This window comes from Archocentrus centrarchus, chromosome 7 (assembly GCF_007364275.1).
Source record: "Archocentrus centrarchus isolate MPI-CPG fArcCen1 chromosome 7, fArcCen1, whole genome shotgun sequence".
In the NCBI taxonomy this organism is placed as follows: Eukaryota; Metazoa; Chordata; class Actinopteri; order Cichliformes; family Cichlidae; genus Archocentrus; species Archocentrus centrarchus.
Genome location: NC_044352.1, coordinates 4591714 through 4615748, shown reverse-complemented (window position 1 = coordinate 4615748; position 24035 = coordinate 4591714). Strand labels below are relative to the sequence as shown.

Here is a 24035-nt window from a genome sequence, read left to right as displayed (position 1 = left end):
TGTCAGCTCAGAAGACCAGGGCGCACTCACCTCGGTCCGGACGTGCGCTTCTTCTTCCTCCTCCTCCTCCTCGGATGGAGCTGCTGCTGCAATTCCTCCACAGTCTGCACCGCCGCCGGGACTGAAGTCGTGCGCTGTTCTGGTTCTTTTTTAATTTTATTATTATTATTATTTTAGGGGTATAATAGGACTCATTTCGGTCCCGCCGTCCTCTCCGTCTTCCAGCAGGCCGCCGTCTCCTCCGTGACTCTCTGTTCCCATGCGATTCTTCAGACTCACATTCAAGTGTTTCGTGGATTGTTTTTGAAGGTCGCTGTCCGATTGTCGGTGTAATTCCCTTTCTTTTTTTTTTCTCTTCAATTTCTTATTATTTCATTTTCAAGTTAAATCCCCTCAATTCGAGAAAAAAAACCCTTTTTTATTATTGGACTTTCTGAATTTGTTTCCTCTTTTTTTTTTTTACATGATTAAATCGTCTGGAAACAGCTGGAGTCATAAATAAAACAACAGACTCCGGATCCTCCGGCTTCACAGAAGAAGAATCAAATTTCTTCGTGTTGCTAGTGAGAAAGTGTGAGAGCGGGGCAGAGGATAAAGGTCTGGTTCTGCTCCTGCTCCTGACCTTCTGGCTCTGGTGACTGGTCTTTAGCTGGGAGCTGACTGGTTTGGTGGGACTCTGAGAGGAGGTGAGCACAAGGTGTGGAAGACTGAGACTTTGGGAGAAAAACCTTCAAAATAAAGGCACTCTGAGGCGGACTGAGCAGACTGAGGTTTTACTAGTTTTATGTGGGACCTGACTGGTTGTTTGGACTTCTAAAAGGAGAAAAACCTGCCAAATTAAAGGGAGAAGACCTCAGTCTTTTTGACTGGTATCTGACTGGTTTATAGGGGTGATAAACTGATTTTTAAGGATTAAAATTTGCAGGAATTAAAACGCTCCAAAGTGGGAACCACAGCTGACTGTTCCTACTGGTCTGACTGGTAATCTGAGTGGGAACTGTGGGAGAACACCTGAACAGAAATAAGAGACACTGCAGACACAACTTGCAGGAATTAAAGGGAATACAGAGGCTGAACATATCGGAACCACTTCCGTACTGGTTCCTGTTCTGTGAATGATGGAAAAGCAGGCTCTTCCAGCCTCCTCCTGCTCTCTGGTTCTCCTGGAGGAGACCAAGAAGAACCCTATCACCCTCTCTAATGGGGGCAGCGATAGCAGTTATGCCCCTGCGGCCACTAATGGCAGCCTCGTCCCGGGGACAGGCGGATTGGTGGGCACTTCTTGTGTCGGACAGGACAAAAAAGGTGGCATGGTCAATGGGGTGGGGCCTGGTTACCAGGAACGGGAAACCTGGACGCGACAGATGGACTTCATCATGTCCTGCGTGGGCTTTGCTGTAGGACTCGGAAACGTCTGGAGGTTCCCCTACCTGTGCTACAAGAACGGAGGAGGTGAGGCACAGCACACTCACACACACCTGGAGGGGGAAAGTGCACATCCTGACTTTACCAAATGATTTTTGTATGATACCTGCTGGACAGCCAATCAGTGGTTGTGATCCCATCCCGGAGAGCTTTGCTATCAGTGCAGGCAAATGGAGCGGGGTGTTTGTGCCGGAGGTACAGAGAATCACTTTGCCACTCACACCAGACATACTCTGGGCATTAAAAACATACGTGCTGCAGACATGAAACATATTTCCCATTGAAAAAAATTAGTCTTAACTGACTGCAACAAAACAAAAAAAAAAGAGAGAGAGAGAGAGAATATATGTCAAAGATCTGCCCGAGCTGCCTCACAGAATCCTGCTGCAGATGCTGGGAAATTAGGATTGGTGGGAGGGGATCTTTTCACTATGGAAATACGGTGACACTCGCTTGCATAGGTGAAAGAAAAAAAAAGAGAGGCTGATTCAGTCTGTCAGCCTCCGTGTTTGTTTTGATGCCAGAGAGCATCCAGAACCGTCTTTAATCGTCCTTGCAGGTCGTTGTAGGTTTCAGTTGGTCTTCAGGTGAGTCCAGGACAGAACAGGACACTTGGTATAACCGTGGATCAGTGCTCAGCCATTTTTAAAATATATATTTCCTCCAAAAGATTCAGAACTTTTTTTTTCATGACAGTCAAACTGGATTCTTTTAGTGAATTTGTAGCAACTTTTTAGAGACTGTTTCTCATAAGTCATAAAGCAAATTGGCAGATGGAAAAGAGGTGGAGCTTAATGTGAAGGGGCGTGGCTTATTTTAGGGAAGAGTTTGGACCCAGTCCTTCTTCAGAGATATGATTGGCTTCATGTGTTCGGATGGTGGCAGCAATGTGTTATTGATCAGAGTGACAGCAGCAGGTTCAGCTGATCAGCTTCCATCACAGTTACCCTCTTACACTGTGTGTGTGTGTGTGTGTGTGTGTGTGTGTGTGTGTGTGTGTGTGTGTGTGTGTGTGTTTGTGTGTGTAGGAAACTCAGCACCATGTGCACAGCAGGCACAGAGAGAGGTACTGTTACTGTACTTGATGCCCTTTACCATATAGAATATGTGTGTGTGTGTGTGTTTGTCTCTCCAGTTAACTGAGTTTTATTGGCTCACAGCCTGATACTCCTGCATGTTGGTGCAGAGTACAGTGTAAACGTGAGACTGTGCACGGACGCCTGCGCTCCCATTGCCGCCTTCTGAGCGGTTAAATAGCAGTTGCTTCTACTTTGATTTTAAGGGGGCTCTGTGAAATTTAGGTAAGGCACATTCAAAGGCATTTTGATTCAGAAAGGTCACTTGGGGGTCACACAAGTGAAAGAGAGGAGCTGCCACCACAGAGGAAACAAAATTACGGAAACACATGGATAAACTCAGGAACTCCCAAAGCTCACGCCTGGTGGTGGTTACATGGAAGGAAAGGTACAGCGCACACTTGTCCGTCTCCGGCCTGTTCACTCAGACAGATCACAACAGCTTTCCTGAACTCACAGTCTTAAAAGGGTGTCCTGCCCCTGTCCCCAAAACCAGCAATCCTGTAGCAATTTGAGGTAAATACCAAAAAAGCATAAACTCCAGAGTGACCCACGGCCAAAATAACAGGTAAAACCAGATATTCCAAAGAAGTGATACCTAGACCCCACGAAAAATGAAGCGAAAAAAAAGACGGGTACCCATATTCATAAAGTATAAAAAAACAGACAAACCAACTAATCCTACATATCCACATCTGCCAATGAGGCACCGGTAAGGTTGGCAGAGAAGAGAAGGTTTGCTCCACCCAGAAATACACTTAATCCACTTAAACATAGCAAATGAACATGTACCTCGAAATAAATGGAGTATTTTGGATATCGCAGAAAAGGAGGAAAGTCAGATACTGACTGGGAAAGCTGGCCATAGACTCAGGCTTCCTCCCTTTTTAGGGGGCAGCAGTAGCAGGTCAGACTATGGAAATGAAATGGGAAGGTCAGGAGTTAGCTGGTTAGCAGCTGATGAAGCTGAAGCTGATGTAACCAGGAAGTGAAGATTTGGATTTTAAGAATTTCTTTTGTGAGAGGGCCGGCAGGATTAATCAGCATGCTGTTTAGATGACGGGAGAAAGTACACCGGAACATCCAAACTCCACACTGGAGTGTTTTTGGAGCCCATATGAACCCAGTAATATCCACCATTAACAGCCGACGGGAACAAAATAACAGCACCATATACTCAGAACAGTTTCCGACACTTTTCTGCATCCGCTCTCCTCGTTTGTTGAGTTTGGTTGAATCACGCAGGAACTATAAGCTCCATTTCTGACCGTCACTCGCAGATTTCACTAAAGTTGAAATACTTTCAGCCAATGCTGACGCGTAGCCGCCGTCCTCTTTCACAGGCTGTCTGTAACTGCCAGACTTTCCATCACGTTTGGTCTAAACGCACCGTTTTCGCTGACTTGCATTCAGGGTGCGAAATCAGCACTTTATGCACATGATGCACCTGTGAGACTGTTTGCATCAGCTGGTCACACGATTGCTGTTGAATTCCAATCAGAACCTCTAAACCCTTATTTTTTTAAAACTGCATTTTGATTGATCTGATGGTTGTTTAGTTTCTAAAATAAATTATTATAAAAATGTTTTTTTTGAAGGTAACATGGCTGTGTATGTTCACAGTGATCAGTCATGGTGGTTAAATGAGCAGTATTTAACATTAACATGTTAAATACCTGGTGTTTTTGCTTTCAAATAGATTTATAAATTGATTTAAATAAATAATTAATTACCAGGCATTTACTTACTTACTTACTTGCTTTTTTTGGGGCTTGCTGGACAGATGTGATTTTAGGCGTCTACTTTTTGAGAGAAGAGGGGGTGTCAGCGGGTGGATTAATTACCCCTGTTTTGTACTTTCAAAAATGAACTTTCGCAGCAGAAAAAGAGTTGGCTCCTCTCACCTGAAAAGGTCTCGTTCTCACAGTCGGCCAGTCTCAGCCGGACGGAGAGGAGGAGAGACGGGAAAGGTCTGAATGTTCACAGAGGTGAGGAAGAAGAGGAGGAGGAGGTCAGACTTAAATCACAGAGACTGAAGAGAAAAGGTTCAGTTCTCACATTACAGACTGTCGCCATGTGACTCGGCAAAGGTCACTCGCTTCACACCTGATTTATCAATCTGAGGCTGAAGCCGGAGTTCAAGCATCGTCCCGTTTTTCAGCCTCGCTCTTTGTGTTTGCCTTCAAGAAACAAACATGTCTGAACAAGTAATGGAAGCCGCAGGGTTCAACAGAAGACTGTAAAAGTTGTGTAATGATTAAAAAAAAACACCTCGTAAAACATCTCGGAGTGAGTTAGGTTAATTAGTAACGTGGTTGTTAATGAAAAATAAAAAGCATTTCAGAGACGCTTATCTTTAAAGTGGACCTGTTAGTTTTTCATTTCCAGCTCCTTTGTAAAAATTCTTACTGCAGGAGTAGCTTTGTATGACTCAATGTTTAAAATAATCCTTCTGTGTCTTACACTGGGCCTCGGTGCCATGCCTGTTTTAGCTCCTCTCACTTTAAGCTAACTTCCTTTCTTCTGACCTTTGTAATAAGAAAAGGACAGAAAATAAGGAACAATAGTTTGAACGAAGAAGAAAAAGGGAAGACACCCTAATTCAATTCAGTTTTATTCATAAAGCACCAAATCACAACAAGCAGTCGCCTCACAGGGCCTTATATTATAAGGTAAAGACCCTACAAAAAAAAGACTTCCTCCCCACATTTAGTGTGCTGGGAATCATGTTACATTGTTTGTGTGAACCTGGTGGCTTTGCATCGTTTTCCATATTTGATCTTGAGCTTCTGAGTTTGCTGATTGTTGTAACGTGTATGTAAATCACCGGACGTAAACATGCTGCACACAAGCTTCATGACGTTTGGTCTGAGCGCACCGCTCCGGTGTTTAGTCGCTGACTTGCATTTAGGATGTGAAATCAGCACTTTGTGCACAGGATGCACCTCTCAGCCTTCCCATCAGGTGGTCACATGATCAGTGTTGATGCTGAATTACAACCAGAATCTCTCAGATCTCTTTAAAATACATTTTGATTGCTCTGATTTGAATTTGTTCTTTTTTTGAAAAAAAAGCTTTTTTACATTGACTTTCACAATCAGCTGTTTAATCTCTAAAATAAATTTTTTTTGAAGGGTTTCTATTGTTTGTATGAACCTGGTGGCCTTGCAGGGTTTTGCATAGTTGAGCTCGAACTGATGAGTCACTGCTTGTTCTAAATCACATGTAAGGTTTTGTGCCAGTGATAGTTTTTAAATGTGTGGAGCTCTCCTCTCTTTTATTTTGATATGTTGGTCACTTTATTCCTCTGTTAATCTTTAACAGGGGCAGCACGGTGGCGTGGTGGTTAGCGTCACAGCAAGAAGGTCCTAGGTTCGAATCCATGGCCCGAGCCTTTCTGTGTGGCGTTTGCATGTTCTCCTTGTGTCTGCATAGATTTTCTCCAGTTTCCTCCCACAGTCCAAAGACATGCAGTTACTTTGGTTAGGTTAACTGGTGATTCTCAGTTGCCCACAGGTGTGAATAGTTGTCTGTCTCTCTGTGTTAGCCCTGCGACAAGTTGGCAACCTATGCAGGGTGTACCCTGCCTCTTGCCCTATGACAGCTGGGATAGGCCCCCCCGCGACCCTGAAAAGGCTAAGCGGAAGAGGATGGATGGACGGATAGATGATCTTTAACAGTACCTGGTTAAATTATTTATGCGGCTTTATAGTTGATGATAGTTTTATCAATTTTTTTCTGCTTTATTCTTCTAAAGGAAGTACTGAGAAAGGTTAAATGTTCATAACTGATCTTGTCCAGATGGGATTTACTGTTGTGTTGGATGCAAGCACTCGATAATATAATCAACAAAATAAACCGATATTTTAATGTACTTTATTTTGTAGATTCCAGCTGTTCTTTCATTTGTTACTGCTTGTTCTGAGAGTGTAACCCAGGTTTTTGTAGGTACAATTTACAGGTGACCCCTAAACGTGTTACCTGCAGGTAAACACAAAGTTACTGCTTTGAAAAGCTAAAGCTAAAAAGATGCACTCATTGATTTTGTGCCTGTGCAAAATCACTCATCCAAAGTACATGAATGATTGCCACAGCAAATAAATACAACTAAATATTTCCAGATATCTTTGAGATTAATGTGAGAACATCAGATGGATAAAACTTTGTAAAAGATCTGTTTTACCAACTTTTATTTCTTTAACACTGCTTCAAAAGGTTGTTGAAGGATAAGACTGTTGATTTTAAGGTTAGTTAGGGTTAGGTCAGTTTCAGGTAAGGGTTATACACTTAGTTATGACGGTTAAACCTGGAGGTTAAGAGGCTTGGGAAAGCATTAAGCCCAATTTATAGTACTCTTTTGAATGCCTGCAGATCCCATACTGCGGTGGCTGATGTTCTCTCTGCCAGCATGACAGGACACATGTTGGACTTGGAGCTGATGAGCTTTGTACAGAAGTTAGTTTTACTGGAATGCAGAAAGGAGAAAAACCGATCGGCGTGGCTGTGAAAACTAGGAAAAAAAACAACATTCGTTTGCACTGGTAGAATTTGGGCTTTTGTATTAGCATAAATTAGCATGCAAGAGAATTATACAATTACTGCCAATTACATTTTAAGGAGGTGTTAAGCAGGATTCAAAGTGCCACATTTGTGTCCGTTTGCACAGGCATTTGGCTACACAGAGACAAGGATCCTGGGTGTGTAACCTTTGCAGACGCACTTGTGTGCAGTCTTTCCGAAAATGAACAGCATGTAGCCCAACAGGGATAATGCCAGAAGGTTGAAGAGTGGACCCGCAAAGTTTACCACCTAGCGGGAGAAGCATGAAAAAACATCCCAGATTGAAATGTAGCACAAGAAGCCCACAGACCAGATGTTCCACCACTGGCGATGCCACTCCACTTTCCCTGGACATAATCCACGCACCTGACATGAAAAAAAGTAAGAGATGCTGTTTTCATGACTGTTTCACATTTTGTCATGAGACTGGGCTGGACCAACGCACAGCTGTGTGCTAATTAATATACTGTGATTACACCACAGATTGCTACCAAACAGACTCGTCACAGCTGTTCAGGTTTGGGTCGTTGTGACTTCTCCTTAACGCTTCTTGAAAGTGCACGAAAGGCTACGGCGTAGATTTAACACAGTACTGTGAATCAAGCAGTGATGTCAGCAAATGTCTTCATAAAGGTGGCAAAGCAAACATGCTTAGGTGTGTATGTGGAGCAGGCAGCAGTCGCATTAAGCAACTTTTAGCCACAATATTAAAAAAAAACGCTCATCCAAACGACCTTAAATTTGGTACAGAGCTCACTCCAGTCCTCAGAGATAAAACTGCAGAGTTTGGACCGGATGAACAGCCGTTAAATAAGGTAACCCCCCCAAAACTGCAATTTCTTCAATCATTAGTAAGGTATAGTACAAATATTTTACTGACCTACTTTTTACTTTTATCTGAGTAAATGTTTACACAAATCTGTTTTACATTCTTCCTTTCAGACATCCTCCCCACATTCCCTCTGTCCCTCTATCCTTTCCTGTCCTTTCTGTCTTCGTTCTACAATAAATCTGAGTCACTTAGATTTATTATCCTGCAGTGTGTTTTTGTGCTGCAGTCACCCTACCAAGGACACACACACACACACACGCATACATGCACACGCATACACGCACACGATATCATTCTCTGCTTCAGTGATTATAAAATGACCTGCAGCTCAGTTTCATCTTCACAGATCAGTTCTGTCCTTCAGATCAGTGCGCTACTCTGTGTGTGTGTGTGTGTGTGTGTGTGTGTGTGTGTGTGTGTGTGTGTGTGTGTGTGTGTGTGTGTGTGTTCTTCTGTCTTTGTGGGGACCGGCTGTGGTTTTATACATTCCCAGCAAGGACATTTTGTCCAGTCCGCTCTTTGTGAACTTGGGTTTTAGGTGCATGAGAAGTGGTTCGTTTCAGGCGTCAGTTTGGCGATAAATAGTTTGGCTGTCAAATTTCCTCTCTGTAATTCTTTCTGTAGAATTGAAAGGTTTAGGAAGAGGGTACCACGACCCTTGAGAGGATTCTGAGTGCCTAAGGACCAAAGGTCAGTGAAAATTGACTGGGGGTCCTTGAATGGTAGCACTGGGATGTTTCAGAGGATGAATGACTTGCAGCTTCCATAGATCACTGAGGAAGGTAGCAGAGAGATGTCCTAGTGTTTCAGTTTTGTAATTTTAAAGGACATTGAGAAGCTGGCAGCAGTTATTACAGCTACATTGCAGAATAGTTTGCAGATAACCTGGAGAGGTCATTGGGAATGGATTTCTTGATGGTTTTCCAAGAGTGCTATTGATACTTGTAAGTTTCTGTAAGTCTCATAAATTGTTCCAGGTTTTAACAAAAGGGTTCTAATAAGAAGGTTACCTTCTGGTTCTTTTGTGGGTTCTGGTGGTTTGTTAAGGACCTACAGCAGTCCTAGAGGGGAGAGTATATTTAATTCCTGTTGAGAAAGTCGTTGAGGACAATGGAGGAGGCTGCAGAGTCCCTGGAAGAGAATCCATGGATCTTTATAGGATTGCAAGGATCCTGGAAATGTTTCAGGGATCACAGAGAGGTGCTTATATATATTTATGGGTCCTAATTTGCTTTTGAGGTTTTTTGAGAGGTCCATGGTGACGGCTGAAAGTATAAATAAAAGCAAAATTAGATGATTTGCTGATCGTTTAAAGACAACATCCAATGCTGAAACAGGCCCTGGGCTAATAAACAAGCAAACCAAATAGCCTACACAATGTAGGATAATATATAATATACTGTAAATAGTCCGGCCTGTTAAGGTTCAACACACAGGCACATCATGTACATTGTATATAATATTATTATTAGTAGTATTAAGGTTAATATTGTTTGTTGATTTTATATATATTCTTTTCTTAATAGTGTGAATTATTATATCTTTATTTATATTTATAATAACTGCGGCTGCTGTTACACCCAAATTTCCCCTCTGTGGGACAATAAAGGCTGTTTCTTCTTCTTCTTCTTCTTCTTCTTAAATAAGTAAATATTTAAAAATATAAATAAATAAGTAATTTTCTAAATGAAACAACATCATCTGTTTTTCTACTATTTTCAGTTACAGATTCAGGCTTTTCATGATTTGGAAATCGTTGCTTTCTGTTTGATCTACATTTTAATCAGCTTCTCAGCTCGTTTGGAAACAGGGTCGTTAATTTATTTTTTTGAGCATTCTCCCAGTTACTGCAGTATTGATCAGTTCTGTAGTCAAGCGGTCTGATCGATCTGATCGCAAGCGATTTTTCATGCTCTGCCTCGTGTCTCTATGGTAACGATCCTTTGGTCAGGGTCAGGGTTGAAAGTCAGTGATGGATATAGTTTGTGTGTGTGTCTGTGTGTGTCTGTGTGTGTGTGTGTGTGCGCGTCCGTGCGTGTGTGTGCGTCCGTGCGTGTGCGTTTTCCTGCCAAATGTGACATCATCATCCCTCTCACCACGTGGGCCTCAGATTAACAGGAGTGGCCTGTAATCTTTTAATCCTGTTGACAGAGCTTGCTGCTCCTCCTCTCCTCTTATTTCCTCATCTGTGGTCTTGTTTCCTCTTTCCTCATTACTTTCCCTTTCTCCTTGTTTCCTACCCTCTATTTTCATTTCCTTTCTCCTTGTTTTCTCTCCCATCTTCTTGTTTCATCCATCCATCCATCCATCCATCCATCCATCCATCCATCCATCTTCTTGTTTCCTGTTGCTTAATCTAGTTTTATTTTTTTTTCCCTGTTATGGATAATTCTGCTTGTTGAGTACTCAGGTTGGCTTTGAAGTGACTGAAGATGGCCTTGAGATCACTGGAGTTTCAGAAGTCCGGAAACATGTTTCAGGAAGTTCCAAGTGTCCTGAAAGAAGCATCAAATTTTCCTTCAGGATGTTCCAAAGATTGAAAGTGGTCTTGATGGTCCCTGAAAAAGTTCCAGATGTATTTAAAGAGATCCATAAGTCACTTCCATCACTGATGAGGACTAATTTAGGTTTTATTGAGCTGATATAAACCTTGATTAGATACAGAAGCTTTTAGTATTTCATAATTACTTACATTAGTAAGGCAGACTGTGTTCTGTACAGTGTGGGTTTTTTTAGGCCTTCACCTGGTTCTTTGAGTCATGTTTGGCACAGGTGAGCTGATCGTTCTCTCCGCTCAGGTAATGTGGGCCAGCAGATCTACAGCCAGGCGAAGCTAATTTCAGCCGAGCTGAAGTTAGATCTGGCAGCTAGTGTTTGTGTGATGTCACTGAGGCTGGCAGGTAGACAGAAACCTGTTATCTCACTATGTGTGCATGTATAGTTTCACTCAATCAGAGTGACAGATGAGTCAATTAGCTGAAGGTTTGTAGGTTTGATATCAGCTTTGAAGAATTCTCAGCTGAATAATTGTATTTGGGACTCTGTATGCCACAGATTCCAAGGACTGTACCTCAGTTTACGATTCTCATTCTCCTCTAGTTTAACCTCCAAACATGAAATCTATAATGATAAAAAAAATTTCATAAAACAGTTTTCCCAGAAAGTTTTCAGAATGCTTCCATCAATGAACCAAATCTCCAGCACTCATTTTTCACTGGAATCTTTCCTGTGTGTCAGAAGCTTAAAAAAACCCAACACTGCTCATAAACTGAATCAGGTTCAGTCATTTCATGTTAAAGATCTAAGAAGATATCTCTTATTAAAATTAAAATTATGCACTGCAGTGTCTGTGGAAATCTAATGTTTATCACTTCTTGTTAATTATGGTAAATATTTTTATTGATTTTGTAATTGCAGTTTCTGAAATCATGTGAATCTATGCTTATCTACTATATTATTTTAGCCCGCTGTAGTCACTCTTGGCTCTCCTTTGTAATGATCATTATTTAACTGGCAGATATAATATCTGTATTCACTGACCTTTTATCAGTGAGTTGGCAGATTGAACAGCAGTTCAAAGATTTGTTTTAATGAGGCTGTTTTTAGATTATACCTAAACTACTTCCACGCACGAAGCTGACGAGGCATTGTCCAGAGTTACCTTTTCTCATATGTAGCAGATAACAGGACTGCAATTGGACATCACACTGACTTTTTAATGGGGAACTCTTAAACTGAAGACCATTTATTGTTTGATATGAGTGCACATGCACCTTTGCTAGGTAATGCCTCAAAGTTCAAGGCTACAGTTAGGATGTGAAAATTCCTCTCTGGAGCCATGCAAGCGTCCTGTGAGGCAGAGATAATATTGTTATTTGCAAGGCTACAAATTCTTCATTGGAGCACTACCAATCTCCAAAACAACAAAGGAAGCTTGTTTAAATGTTCATCTACAAGTTTAGCATTTGGGCTGATAGCTACAGTATAATAATATATAATAATAATATAATAGTGCATTAATGTCATGACCTGGTTTTCTCTCAGGTGTGTCTGTGAACAGAGTATCATCCTGGAGAGTGCATGTGGAGAGATATGAATTGGAAGTTATCAGGGCAACAATGAATCTCCTGCTCTGTCATTAGCCCTGTTATCAGGCTACCAGTCCCTCAGCACGTCAGTACTTAGCCCACTGACTTACCTCAGATTAACCAGCTTAACTAGCTAACTGCAGCGCTGCAGCTTAGCAAGCTAACTGCAGCTGTTTCTGCCTTACTTTCAGCTCTGAAACGACCACGTGTGGGACACGTTAGGTGATGCTAGTCAGGACAGGGCGATGTTCTGCCTGACTCTTTTCACGTGGACCTTACATGGACCTTCTGTTGGTGTCAGTCCTGTCCTGATTTATTCAGTTTAAGCTTTGATTCTATATCCTTTTTATTCTAAATTGAAAACCAAAGGCAGTTTCAGCATTAACCCCATCATACAGTCACTACTAAGACCCTACTTCTGCTCTAATTTTAAATTCCCCCAATTAATGCTTAATATAATGTTTATATAATCATCTCAGAATCTTGGTAATTGGTTTTAAAGACCATTTAGCAGAAGTGTGCTACTAGTATGTATTTGTTTTTAAACACATAACATGTCATTGCCATGTAATATGGCAATAAGATACTCATTTTATACATTTCTATACATTTGATGTGTGTCCATGGGTAGCAACAGCTACATCTATGTGTCTGCTGTGGGCCATTGTCAGTTTGGCTCAAAGTTGTTATACATTGTGGGTCTTTATGCCAAGATAAAGTAAGATTCTATGATGTTGTCGGTGTGCCAAAGGTAAGACTCCAGAATGGTATTGTAGGTCGAAGGCAGGGTCAAAGGCAATGCTGCTGAATTTCATCAGTAGCCGAGCACCGATTGTGAAATCTACCATTGCTGATGCTATTAGTCTTTAAAATAGCCTGAGTTTGCTGAAATGCTGAAATATCATCAAGGGAGTGGCTCTGGGCGCTGTGGTTACACTTCAAGTTAGCGTAGCATAGTTGTGACTAAATATTTATTCTCAGTAACTGCCAGTTTAGTTAACTAAATGATCTGACTGTGCTAACATTATATTTACACGTGGCAAAATTAACCCAGCTTACTGTGATCAGGTTTTCTCTGAAGCAGCTTTAACTGAAAATCAGAGCCTTCATACAGGATGATTTAATGTAGGACTGCTGTGAGAGACTGACTTTAATTTAGTGAGCTGTACCTAATAAACTGACTGGCTGAGTTCATGAATTCTTCCAATTGAGCTTACTCAAAAAGCTTTTTAGATTTGATCTGCCGGCATATCTTCTGTAAACTGTAAATTTGTCCTTAAATATTATTATGTTGTCAAAATGTTTCATATTTTTTTATATTTATTTTTCATATTTATTTAATATTTTGGTGCTGTCAAAAGCCTGGAACTCTCCACTAATTTAAATGCAGCATGTTATTAGGCACCATTTAATACAGAGTTAGAGTGGTGTGTTTCAGTGCAGCTGACTGTGATGAGGCTGTAGTACTCTGTAATCCCATCAACACTGAGTTACTGATGAGCTAACAGCATTACACCACTTAGCTCTGAGTCTCTCTGAGTGTGTGTGTGTGTGTGTGTGAGTGTGAGTGTGTGTGTGTGTGTGTGAGTGTGAGTGTGAGGGGAATCTTTACTGAGCTGCCAGCATAGCTGACTCTCCCCTTCCTCCATCTTTTTCTCTCTCTCGTTGCAGTCGTGACTCACCAGCAGCTTGTGTGCTTTTATGCTAAGCTAAAATTGGCTAACACAACAGAGCAGTGTTTAAGTATGAGCAGCGGCAGGCCTATGTCGCGTCACCAGAGCTTGCGTCATCGGTTAGGCTGGCGTCATTCAACCTGCCGTGTGTCTCATCAGCAGCAGCTGCGATGCGATGTGAGCTGCATATGTAGCAACCTTATCCAGAGAGCTGGGGGTGTGCACCTGTTTGTCTGTCATCGTGAGGACCAGTGTTGGCTGTAGATATTATGAGGACCTTTGTGAACACTGTGGACTGAAACACATCATCAGGCATCACAAGCCTTTTTGGGCAGTGGTGAATATTTGTGGGTAGTGGGGAAATTTTGTTGATGTAGTTTTGGATATTGTGAGGACATTCTTAGTGTTTCTTTTCATTCTCCTCTTTTTACTCTGTTTATACCCCACTCTGTATTTAATCATTAATTGTTATTAATCTCTGGCTCTCTTCCACAGCATGTCTTTTCTCTCCCCTCAGCCCCATCCAGTCACAGCAGATGACCCCCCCTCCCTGAGCCTGGTTCTGCTGGAGGTTTCTTCCTGTTAAAAGGGAGTTTTTCCTTCCCACTGTTGCTAAATGTTTGCTCATAGGGGGGTTGTTTTGACTGTTGGGTTTTCTCTGTAATTATTGATTGATGAAAAATGAAGGGTAGCATTAGGTTTAGGTCCTGCTGCTATTGCATGACTTCTTCTAGTTAGAAGTTTCAGGTTCTCTTTGATTTCATTCAACAAATTAAGCTGTGGTAGTCAATGTGTAAAACAGTAAATGAACATGGCCGAGTATTTTCTTTCCTTTCTACCCCACGCTCTCTGCTCGTGGCGGCTCCTTCTCCTGGCAGAAACTATTACATGCATGTCAAGCACAAATAGTGTTTTCAGCTCAAATAAGTGTCCAATTAGCAGTAAATTGACTACTGAAAGATGTAGTAATTTACAGTAGGTTATTTGTTTAAAGATTTTCACCAAATGTTTTGTCTGAAGGGAAAACTCGTACAAATAAATGTTCAACAGCCATCGCTTTTCACTGTAGGTCTTTTCACTCAGCACAACAATGGTCAAAACATGATCGCTATTTAAATCTTCATTCTTTTATCTTTGGCAGCATCACCCTGTTCTGGGACCTCTCCACCCTTCAATGCACAAACTGCTATAGGTACAAGGTATCAGTGACAGACATGATATTGATTACATCAGATACAACACAACAGTAAGAGCTGGGGTTAAGGTGGGTTGAAAAGAAGCTTGCAGCTATGCAGCATCTGGCTAAATCAGATTAAATAGCATGTTCTATGTGAGAGATTCAATATTATGTGTAGAAATTTATCAACTGAGCCATCAGCTATTTTAATTTGTTAAAGAATACAGAAATCAAAATAAGCAAAGAAGTCCTTTGTACTGCAGTAAAAACAATGTGTTTAAACCAGAAAACTGCCCACTTCAGCTGCCGTTTCTCCATCTTAAAGATACCTTTTTGAAATCTAAGTTTTTCTCCAGCTTTTTCCTCTTGGTCATTAACTTTGCTTTCATTTTCTTACCTATTACCTTTTACTTAATCAGCATGCTGCCCACTCCTTGCCATTGAATGACACACTGGACACCATCATGGGAACATACAGTACACATACACACTTATACTTCTATCATTGCGAGGACCCTAGCTTACACAGTGCAATGCTCGGACATGAACCCTGAATCTGGTTTTCATCATTTCATTACTGTAAAACAAGGTCTGGCCCCTCAAACAGCTCAACAACATACAGAAAATTAGAAGAGTGTTTAATGGTTTGTGTTTGTGGTTTCATTAATTTTTTTATGTGGGAATTAAAGGAAAAAGTCAATGTTGTGCCATCAGTATATGACTGTGGGAGAAAGCATCTACAGTGGTTTTAAACATAGTAAAATAATGCTGAACTGTTCCTTTAACAGGGTAGTTATGCTATGATGATAGTGGACATTTCCTTGTATGAGAGCTGAGAGCGTACTGGCAGTTGCTGTTATGTAACTCCTGGCATGCAGCCTCCCCCCGCTCTGCCTGCTGCTCTCTCTCACCCTCCCAGTGTCATGCCAGTTTGATTCCATTCATACCAGTTTCTGGTGGCACTGTGACCCAGTTACCCCTTGTTGTTTGTGTGTGTGTGTGTGTGTGCGTGTGTGTGTGCGCGTGCCTTCCATCACACCAATTAAAATGCCAGTGGAAGAGAGAGAGGGGCGGCATAATTGTTCCTTCATGTTTCTCAGAGTTGAGAATGAAGGAAAATGTATTCATTCATTCACTGATTGTTTTATGAGAGCCAACATTCATAATTCATCATTGCCAAAGCATTAAAAGTTAATTATAATGTGCACAGTTACATGTTACATTTCATTCAGTCATATTTAAAACAAGATCTGGAAAGTCATTTCTGCCAAAAAAAAAGGAACTGCACTATTTTTGGAGTTAGGACTGGGGGGGGGGGGGGTGAACAAAGCCTGAACTTCATAATAATCACCGGGTATACATGCTGTAAGAAAAACCCTGATTTTGAAGATTTTCTTTCTTTGTTTGGAGTTTGGTTTGAGGTCATCTCTCAGTGCAGATGTCTGAACATCCTTGAACGTGTCGTCACAGATGATTCTGTCTCCCACAGGTGTGTTCCTGATCCCTTACCTGCTGATCGTGTTCGTTGGAGGAATCCCCATCTTCTTCCTGGAGATCTCTCTCGGTCAGTTCATGAAGGCGGGCAGCATCAACGTCTGGAACATCGCGCCGCTGTTTAAAGGTGCAGTACGCCACAAAGTGTGTATTAACATAGATCAAACTTTTTCACACAAATGGAGCAACGGGCTGTTTTATATAAAATCAGCTGAGATGAAGGAGATCAGCTGAAACGTTTGAAAACCACGATGTCTGTTGTAGATAAAGGACACAGTACAGGTGCAGTCATGGCCAAAGGTTTTGGCAGTGGCACCAAATTTGTGTTTTATACTTTCCTGCTTCAGTCTTTAATTATTTTGTTACATGTTTTTATGATGTAGTGAATAACAATCACAAGTTTCAGAAACTCATTTATGTAACCTGAAGCTAAAAATCATTCCCCGTGTTTTGTATGCTGAATTTTTTTCTGAAGAAATATTCTGATTTCCTGTGAACCCTGTTTTTTAAACCACCCCACTGAAAAAATCCTGAAAATGTCCCTGAAGAGAAAGATGTTATTCCATGAACTGTGTGGTTCAAATGCATTACCAACATCAGAAGAATGTTTCAGTCCCTCGTGTATGAAACCTACAGTCAGGCTTTACATTCAGTCCAAAGGTATTTAAGAGGAAACTATAATGAATTCAAATAAATCCATGTCATCAGATTTAAGCCAACAGAAGTGGTGTTGACTGAAACTCTCAGATATAAATCCATTTTATTAGGTGAGTCTGTGAACACACATTCAGCTTTCTTTGGAGGTTTATCTGAAGGTGATAATTTGAGTACTGTCGTACGTGTCTCCACACTCGCCAAAGTCATAAATCCACGCTGTGCATTTATGACTTTGGAGGAGATTAAATGCTTTTTTCCTTTAAATTAAACCTAACCCTAACCCTCACAATGTGACTGTGTAAGCATATTTATGTCCCCACATCATGAGTACTACCTACACTAAACACAGACACAGTAATAAATGCACCTCTTTTGTGCCGCCTGATAACTTTTTTGATAGCTTTACACACTGCTCATATCAGAGGGCTGATCTTTACCACATGACTCTTTACCACATGACTCTTTATGGCTCTATCAGTAGTTTACTACACAGGCCTCCCTTTGAACCTTTAGTGCCATTTCGATAGAGCTCCGCCTTCACATTCATTCAGTCTGATACAGTTACAGGGAGCAACACCAACAGTCAACACCAACTGGTCATTCATCTGTTATGAGAGTCTCAGCAGGAATGCAGCTAAATATGGACCGTTCAGAGGGAACATGTTTGAGGAGGAGGAGGATGCATGTCGCAGAGTAAAAAAAAATTTGCCAGTAGATCAGTGCAGTCAGGCAAACAATTGCTTAATTAAAATATCTATTTATTTAATACTTTATTTGCATAGAACAAGTGCAGAATAAATGCTGACAAACATACACAAGACCTGATGTACAGACAAAGCTGATTTCTAACACCAGTCCCATGAAAATACATGAAAATGAGGTGCTGTTTAAAATCAGCACTGGAAAATACAAGGCTCTACCTAAAATACAATAACTCAATGCATGAATTCATGTACACAAATGATAGCTGACATGTGTTAGGCCTGTGCAAACATAAATGAAAATACAGTATATACTGTAAGTCAAAACAAGCTTGAAACTATATTTGGTATGACTGCATTTATTATTCAGCACATCCTGAACTCTTTTAGGAAGGCTTTCTTACAATTTCTTTAAGTAGTCTAAAGGAATATGAAAATTAGTCAGTCTATCACAGGCTCGAAACAATATTTCCTCAAAACATTGCACAGTTTTTAGTAATTTTAGTAGAAATGGCAAAAGTGTTACTGTTGTTTATCTGGTCAGGTGTTGTCGTCACACATAGACTGTTCAAAGTGCAGTTTAGGCAGTCTGGATTTTACTGGTGCACATAAACTCATAAATGTTTTGATCCACTTTACAAGCAGAAGGTTGAACCCATCGACCTCTGAATGAAGCCAAAATCTTTATGAAACAGTCATTTGCTGTGCAATTAAAATCAAATGTACAAGAATGAAAAGAATAAAAATGTTTTGTTTTATGCTCTATCCATACTTTAGACCAGCAGTCTTTGTGTGTGTGTGAAAATACTCATTACAAATACTACTGTAATTAATGCTCCTACAGTAGTTGAAGTAAAAGCAAGTACAGCTAATAGATCCACAAACAGAAAATGCAGCGCCTTCATTAAATGTCAAATGTGTTCATGTGCTTATTTCTATGTTGCTGCGCTGTAAAATCCTAATATAAAAGAGAAAATAATTTTTTTATAAATAACAGTTCAACATCATAACAAACATCGAACTTGTTTGTTATGATGTTGATCACGCACACTACTGTGTGCATGCAGTAACATGCACACTACTGTGTGCATGTTACTGCATGCACACAGTAGTGTGCGTGATCTCAGGGCCCTGCAGCCAGTCAGAAAAGATGCAAATAAAGAAAAAAAATCATTGATGCATTGAACAGAAGAATCAACCGAAACACATCTGTGAAGATCTGTTGCTGTGATCCACATTAAACTTGTTAGATTAACCAAGAGAAAGTGAGAGAGCATCAGGACACCTCATACCAGCCCCAAAAAAAGAAACAGTTAAATGGAAACTAGACTGAAATTTAGACTTTAATGGCACCAATTTGAGAAAAATATAATCAAAAGGCTTTAATGAGCTTATGAGGTGTTGCTTTAATTTCTTTCCATTAATCCGGCTCCCGAGAACGTCTGTATGTCAGTATTAACATGTTATTTTACTCTTCCTTAACTCTGTCCCAGAGACCTGCTGTGACACTGTATTCTCATCCTGCTCAGGTCTGGGTTATGCCTCCATGGTGATTGTGTTTTTCTGTAACACCTACTACATCATGGTGCTGGCCTGGGGCTTCTACTACCTGATCAAGTCCTTTACCGCTACACTCCCGTGGTCCACGTGCAACAATGAATGGAACACGCCCAGCTGCATCGAGATCTTCCATCACCAGGACTGCAAAAACGCCAGCTTCGCCAACATCACCATCGGCAACAGCAACATGACCTGCGCCGATCTGGCTGACGTACGGTCGCCCATCATCGAGTTCTGGGAGTGAGTCGTTCTCTGGTTGGGTTCTGGTTCTGTGGGTCGTGTTGGTTTGGGGTTGTGTTGAGTCGGGTCAGGCCGGGGAATGTTGGGTTAGTTTTCTTTGCGATGTGATCGACAGGTTGGGCTTTTATCAGGGATTTTATCTTCACTGCATCTGGATTTCCCAAGACAGTCAACAAATGATGTCGTCATTGTGACAAAGACTTTAAATCTGATAATCCACAATTTTTTACTGGATACAGATTATACCAAGAAGTCGTTTTAGAACTTTAAAGAGCTTATATATAAAATACAATATTTATTGAAGTATTAGTGAGGTGTTTGAATGACTGAATGCAGCTGGGAGCCACAGACAAAGCAGGGAGGTAATAATGGAATTAGAGGTGCACCGACACATTGTTGGTGTGAATCTGATGACAAGAGAAAATGACACCAGACTTCTCCTGTAATTATAGGTGAGAATAAGGCGTCCATAGATGTGATGTGCACCTTGTGAAGTTTGAAGCTTTAAAGCTGCAGTTCCTGTAGTGGCCACTAGAGCTGTTTTCACCTCTTCATTCATGATGAAGGCTTACACACGCTCTTGTTCATTATTACAGGACATGTTTGTAGTGAGGCTGTGTTGTCCTGGCAGATTATTAACACAACAGAGCAGTTAATGAGGTGAATATTTGTCATGTGACTGAGCTCAGTTTCGAGTCGGTCAGCAGCTCAGTGTCTCTGAGGAACGAGGTGGTGATGATGTTAAAAGACTGAGGAGAAATGTGTCTGAACTATTTGATATTTTATATTTCAAGCCTGTAAACACATGTTGGATAAAGTGTTGCCACTCTCAATCAAATAATGTGCAGCACCGGCAGCTGAATTAAACAAGATGCATAATAGAATTCAAAGCTGTCTGAGCTCTCACAGGGACTCCTTTTTATATATATGTGTGTGTGTGTGTGTGTGTGTGTGTGTGTGTGTGTGTGTGTGTGTGTGTGTGTGTCAGAAAATATGGCCCCTTTAATCTTTGGCTTTTTTAACAGCTGCACGATGTTTTCAGTTTTCAGACAGCTGTTTTTGTTACCCGATGAAGCTGCAGATCTGCTCTCTGACTCTGACACTGGACTCTTTGAAATCTTCTCTCTGTGCAGGAACAAAGTGTTGAACATCTCGTCTGGTCTGGATGTACCGGGAAAGATGAACTGGGAGCTCATTTTGTGTCTGATGGCTGTCTGGGTTCTGGTTTACTTCTGCGTCTGGAAGGGAGTCAAATCCACCGGGAAGGTAAATCTTTTTTTAATTTAATTATCGCAGGCAATAATTGGTGGCGTCCCAACCTGTATCTGGCACTGTGTGTCACCTTCTCTGTGGTTAATATTATCAACTGCAGACCAGATGACAATATCTGTGTGTGAATGAGTGTGTATTGAGATTAGCATAATGAAATAAAACCAGCTAAACTAAAATTAATTGAAACTATAGTGTACTCACAAAATAAACTAAACTGGAGTAAAAACAGGAAACCTCTTTATTTTACTCTTTGTTAGTTTTGTCAGCCTGGAAAAGTTAATACAATTAGGAATAAACAGACCAGATAGATGCTAAAAATGTGTTGCGGTGTAACCTTGAAGTGACTGAGGGGGTTCTGCTGTGACATTTTTAATGATAAAATTTTTCCTACCGTATATACTTATACGATACCTAATGCCGAAGTAATGGAGCCGAGTTGGATTTGCTTGAAAATGTTAATTAATCACAGTAGAACATTTTCGAATATCTGTCAGTCGGGTTGTTCTGTTGGTGTTGTTCCTGGGGGTTGTTGACCAAGTGAGTCGTCACATGAGCCAATATGTAAAACAAGGTGTGGGTCTTTACCTTCACTGGGGGCAAAGGTGTGAAACCTTTGTAAAACATCACCCCGCCATCATGTGAGCTGTTGAGGTCACATGAGGAAGCTCAGGACTCACTGTAGGTGGCTGATAGTTGGTGTCCTAAGCCACCACCTCTGTTCATTGCTGGTCCTTCACAGTGGGCATAGATGGCGTCCTTTGCTCCTCTCTTATACCATCTTCTCAGTCCTAAATGAAAGTTAAATGAAAATGTGTTTGCAGTATAAAAAAATCTGTATGTAATTTTGCTCCCTGCAGGTCAAACTGACCTAAGTTAAAACCTCTTTACCAGATGACAGATGAGTATCAGGAAGGCTGATTCCTTTTTCAGCCAGCAGTCACCCAAAAATATGGGACTGTTCCTTTAAAACTACAGCCTTCAGATGAGAGCTGTGAGTCAGCGCGCGCGTGTGTGTGTTTCATCGGTTTGTGATGACGACATTGTACACACTGCCTTCAGTTTGCAGGCTAAGTGTTGCTATGACAACTCTGGTGGAGGTGGGGGGGCGGGGGTGTGGGGGTGTGTGAGGTGGCAGCATGTGATTCGTTGTCTGGTAGGAGGACAGCTGACTGCAGTGGGACGTGACTGAGAGCCACTCGGAGAGCGAATGCCCCGTTTACTGTACTGTAGGAAAACTCCACTCTGGAACAAGCTGGGACACAAAAGCCGTCCTGGAATTTGACCCAGATCTGCGGCGCGGGAGCACGACGCGCTCTCTGCATCTCTGATAATTTAGTTATGAAATAATACAAACTTTATTTATATGGCCCCTTTTTAAAAACAGAGTTAAGTAGGACATTAGGCAGCCATGAAAGCTCAAAACTAAAACTACACAAAAATGTAAGACTGGAGAGGAAGCACAAGGAGAGATAAAGACAAACGAATGTGAAACTGTGCTGGTGTTGGTCACGCTCCCAACAACATATAAAGTTTTCTACATAAAGGAAAACTTCTAAACATGCACTAAAAGCTATAAAAAAAATTAAATCTCCACAGAGCTGCTATAAAACTATCCACAGAGGCCAAAACAGTTTTTTGTAGCAGCCTGTAAACATCTTTATTTCTTCTGTGAAGGTGATATTTTAACATCAGAGGAGGAACTGCAGTTTTGGTGGTTTCCATTTTTTTACTCTGGATTTCTCTCTTTATGTTCAGCACCACCAATGATGAAGAAACCAGAAGGGAAAAGGAGGAGGAATATATTAGGAATATTAGGAAAAAGGGGGGAAAAGTAACCAGTTTCCTAACTTATCCTTATCACAGTTCGGTGAATGTGCACAAAGTTTTGAACATGAGTCTGAAAGACTTCTCATAAATAAAAGTCCAGGTTTGGTCAGTTAAAACTGCATTTAACATTGATGTGAACAGCTGCCACATCCACATTTAAACAACAGCATCTCAGACTCGCTGACTCTAGAAGCAGGCAAACACAAATGAGGACAGAAGAGTGAGTCACGCCTGCATGTGTGTTGACTCAGCAGGGATAATATTAAATGAGAAAAGATGAGAATAAATATTTGAAAGCAATAGAGAGAGCCTGAGCGCCTGACTGCATTATATTCCAAACATTTCCACCACAGTCCGAGGCGTCAGTGGACCCCACGAATGCTCAGACAAAACCTTTACCCATGATAAATACTCATACATGATAAATACTCATACATGATAAATACTCATACATGACAAATACTCATACAAGCAAGTAAAGCAATTTTAACAGTAAAAATGAAACAGGATGATAAGATTCTATGAAAGTGAGGCTGCAAAGTTTAGAAATATATCAGCCGGTTGAATGAATGTTATCATCCCTGCATCACCAGTAGGCTGCCTCTTCCATAAACAGGAAGGCTTAGTGGGTTGTTATGGCAGCCTTGATGATGTGCTAAACAGGAATAATGGGGAAAGTGTTTCTACTTTAAAAGCACAACAAAATCAACCCAAACGGGCAGGAAAGGTGGCATAAAAAAAGTGACTTTTACCCAGGAAGCATCTTTGGCTGGGTGGTTACTGCATGTTTGAGCACCAAAACTATTTGGTTCAGGTTAAATTAGACCATTTTATAGCAGTGACCACACAAGCTCCAGCTTCAAGATAATGATAGAGATGACTCCAAGGAGACTACAACGAAATTTTATATGCACTTGACTAAAAAAAACACTGGCTTGCTTTCCATTGATTATTCAGCGGATGATGGGGTGTTTTTTGAAGTACGAGCACGGGTACAACAAATCACCTTCTATCTATCCGACTGATTACAACAGATTAGGGGCATTCAATGAGCTGATCATTTAGGAGTGTTTTGGAAAGAGATCCAAAGACAGTGGAAGTTTGCAGGAGGAGTTCTGTTATATACTCTTTTCAGGCCATCAGCATTTTCAGGTGCTGATTTAAAATTCTTGTGCAAGAACTCCAATTTAAGTTCTGAGCACCAAAGATTGAGTTTTTAATGCACATGAGTTAAAAGCAAGTGCTGAAGGTCTGTTCTGTAGTTCACAGTAATATGCAAACTGGCTCTATTCCAGTGAAATTAGGAGTTAACTGAAAACCAAAAGAGAGAACTTTATTCATCCTGAAGGGTTTTTATTGCTTGCATTCGATGTTAAGAAATAAAGACAAAAATTGTTGTTTTGAATTTGTTTCAGTTTTAATCCAGAAATGTTTCATTCCAGGTGATAATGTC

The 24035-nt window shown here is 41.0% G+C and overlaps 1 protein-coding gene across 1 annotated transcript in view; it reads left to right on the top strand.

Moving 5' to 3' along the window:
* The window catches only part of slc6a8 (solute carrier family 6 member 8), a 41113-nt gene continuing 17078 nt past the window's right edge, over positions 1–24035 (top strand). Inside the window, exons 1-4 of the mRNA XM_030733957.1 lie at positions 1–1452; positions 16321–16452; positions 19213–19483; positions 20617–20749. Of these exons, the coding sequence (XP_030589817.1) occupies positions 1116–1452; positions 16321–16452; positions 19213–19483; positions 20617–20749 (873 nt within the window). The 5' untranslated portion in view covers positions 1–1115. The remainder of the gene's footprint in view (positions 1453–16320; positions 16453–19212; positions 19484–20616; positions 20750–24035) is intronic.